This window comes from Octopus sinensis, linkage group LG2 (assembly GCF_006345805.1).
Source record: "Octopus sinensis linkage group LG2, ASM634580v1, whole genome shotgun sequence".
Taxonomy (NCBI): domain Eukaryota; kingdom Metazoa; phylum Mollusca; class Cephalopoda; order Octopoda; family Octopodidae; genus Octopus; species Octopus sinensis.
This window is the reverse complement of record NC_042998.1, coordinates 70,613,710-70,618,709: the sequence shown is the minus strand read 5'-3', so window position 1 is coordinate 70,618,709 and position 5,000 is coordinate 70,613,710. Positions and strand designations below refer to the sequence as shown.

General features: G+C 35.7%; 1 protein-coding gene across 3 annotated transcripts in view; it reads left to right on the top strand.

Moving 5' to 3' along the window:
• The window catches only part of LOC115224877 (ras-related protein Rab-27B-like), a 31,698-nt gene that overhangs the window by 18,380 nt on the left and 8,318 nt on the right, over positions 1-5,000 (top strand). For all 3 annotated transcript variants that reach the window (XM_029795834.2, XM_036514087.1, XM_036514084.1), the window contains 2 exons: positions 1,030-1,171; positions 2,138-2,244. In XM_029795834.2, the coding sequence (XP_029651694.2) occupies positions 1,051-1,171; positions 2,138-2,244 (228 nt within the window). In that variant the 5' untranslated portion in view covers positions 1,030-1,050. The remainder of the gene's footprint in view (positions 1-1,029; positions 1,172-2,137; positions 2,245-5,000) is intronic.

Genomic DNA, 5,000 nt, shown 5'->3' with positions numbered 1-5,000 from the left:
CCATGATAAAACGATGGCAAGAAAAGCCCCTTCATGGTAAATACTGCACTAAACTAAACGCAAAAGAAATAGACAAAGAAAAATCCCAGCAATGGTTGAGAAGCTCAGGACTCAAAGCAGAAACAGAGGGATTTTTAATTGCAGCACAAGACCAAAGCCTCCCCACCAGAAATTACCAAAAACATGTAATGAAAAGAAATATTACAAGTAACTGCAGAATATGTGGAGATGGACAAGAAACAATAAATCATATTATCTCTAGCTGCCCAATCCTGGCTAAGAAGGAATATATTCACAGACATGACAGAGTTGGAACCTACATACATTGGAAGCTATGCCAACATTATGGAATAACAACAGAAAAAAGATGGTATAGGCACACACCAGAAAAGGTCACAGAAAACGAGAAAGCAACCATACTCTGGGATATGCCGGTACACACAGATAGAGAAATTAAGGCCAACAGACCAGATATAGTTGTCAGAGATCATGAAGAAAAAAAATGCTTTCTAATTGATGTATCAATACCGGCAGATGACAACGTGTCTCTAAAAGAAATGAAGAAACTCTCAAAATACAAAGACCTGGAAATAGAGGTAACTAGAATGTGGAATCTGAAACAGAAACAATTCCTATCATAGTAGGTGCATTAGGCATGATAAAAAAATATTCAGACAAATACATAACAAAAACACCAGGACTTACAAACACATATAACATACAGAAAATTGCACTACTAGGCACTGCACACATCCTACGCAGAACACTTTCCATACAATAACCATCAGAGCATCACAACAAATCACAGCACATACCCAAGGCACACAGAGCTGCGCTCGGTAGTGAAGTGAAAGCACGCTATAAAAATAAAACTACTGAATAATAATAATAATAATAATAATAATAATAATCTATTCATATAATATAATGGGTATATCTATATTATGTATTTATTTTATGCAATCGAGATGTATTCATGTATATCGTATATTCGTGTAGTTGATATACCTATATTATGTATTCATGTAGTCAATATGATAAACTGAACAGATGAGGACTTTCAAAGCGGACAACATAAAAAAGATGTCAAAATATTTTTTGAAATGGAAACAACGCCTTCGCAATGAAAATGACGTGTCTAAAGAAGATATCTTTCAGTTTATCGTAATAGGTAAGTATGGAAGAGAGCATCGCGGTTAGAACGATGTGTAACCTATTGAATATTGAAATATTTTTGTTGCAAGATACAAACATGCATGCATACATACATGCATACATACATACATACATACATACATACATACATACATACATACATACATACATACATACATACATACATACATACATACATGGTGGCTGCCCCTTCGTTATCGAGTATGGTCATTGTACGAAGCTTAACTGTTACTGGTACTGTGATCGAATGTGACTTTTTAGCCCAGCTAAAGATCTACAATGTCTTGTACAGAATTGGCAGCTAAAACCTTTATCGGTAATAGCCGGTTGTAGTTGTAACTGGGCTTCATGTACCTTTGCATGTCGTTTAAGTCCTCCTACATACATACATACATACATACATACATACATACATACATACATACATACATACATACATACATACATATATGAGGACTTTAGAAGCGTCATTTTGTAGGAGGGTGTACGAGGGGGTACTGAAAAGTTCCTGGCTTTGGGTAAAAGAAAATACAGGAGAATCAGTTAATTATTATTTTATCCAACACATTCTCCTTTCAAATTCACACACTTATTGCAACGGTCCTTCAGTTTTTCTAAGCCCTGTAAAAGAACTCGGAAGGTTGAACCTCCAGCCAGGCCTTTCGCGACATCCTTAAAGCAAGGAACTTTTCAGCACTCCCTCGTACAATGATGACTGCATCTTTGGATATTGCCCCCCAGTCAATAAATTCAAGAGGAATTTATCGTGAGTAGGTCCCTAACTTAAAAGGGTATGCTAACATAAATGTTTTAATTAGGCCCGGTTGACAGCTCCGTAAACCTGTTTTACCTTAGAGGCTATTCATCTCTCTTTGGATGGTCGTATAACTGTTTTTCGCATATTTAATATTTCCCTCTTAAAAGTCTGTAACTAGATTTATTGTACATGATTTTATTACAGGAGATGCTTCAGTCGGCAAAACAACATGGATCAATCATTTTTTCAGCGGCTATACAAGCAGGACTTTTGCCCCGACGATCGGAATTGATTTTCGTTGTAAAAGAATGGTCAGTAACAAGGGAACACCTCTATAAAAGGGGTCAATGTAAATAGACTAGTGCTTTTTTTAATTTTTTTGTATACATTTTTCAAAATCATATAACCATATATTGTACTACTGACACGGCACGAATCTATCGTACTATCGACACGTTACATGAACCTATTGGTCTATTATGACAACACACATTATACAGTGCTTTAGATACACTACACTCCGTTGTATTACTACCATGATGTATATTATAGTCTACGTATATAGAGTGGAACTCTCGATCACAAAAACAAATATCTACATGGGCTTCTGCTCAAATGTTCCATCATTCCTCCACACATCCGACGTGGAACTTGCTATTTACCTTCGACCATACGCTGGCGTCTTCATCATCCAAACTAGAATTCTGCTAGGTCCAAACCCACGTTCAGCATAACCTTCTACATCGAATGTACACCTTCCAAAATACTGCGTACTCTACAATACACTATAGATAGACAAGGCATGTTATTGGCTGGTTGAATGGTTTCATAAGCACCTCCCTGATGTCCGTAACTGCACTCAAACAGTTCCCGTGATTAGTCACTTTATCATGTCTGGTCAGTCAGCGTCAACATCTTGGCTAGTGCTTTCCTACACTATGGCTCATCTTACATAAAGGCATGGGATAATGACTTATTTTTATTCTCTGAATCTTTGTTCTACAAGAAAGGAATCTATGCCTCAAATTCCTACAAATATGCTCTACCACCACAAAATTCTTACTTCCTCCATACAACGATGGCTATCGAATATATATATATATATATATATATATATATATATAAACGGCAGTTTGTCTCTGTGTTTCTGTGTGTCTGTCAGGTTGTACCCTCACCCTGACCACGGCTTTCAACCGATTCTGATGAAACTTGACACACACATAGCTCAATGTCATAATTCAAAACTAACGCAGCGAAAATTTTGAAAACTTCCCCCAGTTCTGAAAAAAATCGATAAATTCGACATGGGGTCGAGAATCAGAAACACAAACCACAGACTGTCTAGGGGACGCAAATCGACCATTTTAACTAAAAAAAATTTACCATCATTTTTTTCCCATTTTTTGGCTATAACTCTCTAAAAATGCTTTATAGTTATTTCCCTTACAAACCCGAGCAACGCCGGGCGATACTGCTAATATATATGCAAATCAGTAAATGGTGGGGTTGTGTTGACCGCACGTGGAATATATTTATGAGTATGTATGAAGGCATGTATGTGCGGGTGCGTATACCACCACAAGGAAGTTAAGTTTGCTATACACCCGTGTATATAAAGAAATCTATATAAATACGTGTGTACATGCGAGCGCTTCTATGAATGAGAACATGTATTTATATGTTTATGTACTCTTGCATATATACGAATGTGTATATAAGTACAAATCTCCTTTGGTACAACAGCTTGAGTGTATGTCTATTGGTGCATATGAATGCTTATATATAATGATATTTACTACAGATGACATACTGCCATAGCATTAATGGCATCAATCGCATCTGTCTAGGAGAGCTAGCAAATTCATTTAACTATACAATTACATTAATGTAATGTTACTCTTTGTATATCTAGATGTAATGTAACTTAACTCAGCTGAAACCTCACAGGAGTTTTATGCGTTGCTTTAAGCACACAGAAATATTAATAACTTACTGAGAAAATCTCATTATCTCCCCTGTTCAAATAACACTGAGAAGCATATGTGACAGAGATGACAAAGGCCTGAAGGCGTAAGTACCAGCAGACATAACCTACAAATGGAGTTCAATGAAACACTACATGTCACTAAAATGATCATTGACCTTTACAATGCTACAACGGCTCACAGTGGCTAATTATCTCGCTCCATACTGCACTGGCCAGAGTTAAATGACGTGGTGGACATAGACACAGACACAGTACAGTTAAATCTCTAAATGTCTTAGTGAATTTAAACTCAGTACAATTGAATATATTGCTGCTTTGGTGGGCGTAGCTAGACGTAGACGCGATAGAGTTAAATGTTTGGTGGACGTAGACACAATACAGTTAAGTGTCTTAGTGTAGACTGAAATAGTAAAGTTAACTATCTGCTACTTTGGTAAACGTAGGCACTTCATATATCAGAAAATTCAAAACACCGACCCCTCAGGCGTTTTATCTAATATTTCACTCGGCTACTTACATATCCTGGAGTTTCAATAAGCCATGATATACACTACATGATATGTATAATATGGTATACACTCCAAGAAAATAGTGTCAACTATTTGGCTTTATATGACGTTTTTCCTACTACTATATAGAGAGGTAAACCTGATTCCATTAATATATTTCGTTTGTAATCGACTGAGGATAATACTACTTATGTAACAAGCTATTACGTAACTACTTGAGACGTACGAATTAAACGCATTTGAAATATTGATAACTAGTTATGTGACAATTGTCTAATTGTGTGTGTGTGTGCGTGCTAGATAGACAGATAGACAGATAGATAGATAGATAGATAGATAGATAGATAGATAGATAGATAGATAGATAGATAGATAGATAGATAGATAGATAGATAGATATAAACGCAAAACAGATTTTTAGAAAACGACAATACGTATATATATATATATATATATATATATATATATATATATCTATTAGATATATATATATATATATATATATACAGTGTGCATTTAAACACATAAGAGGTATCCATCATAGGATACCTGGAACGCTAGAAGGAATAGC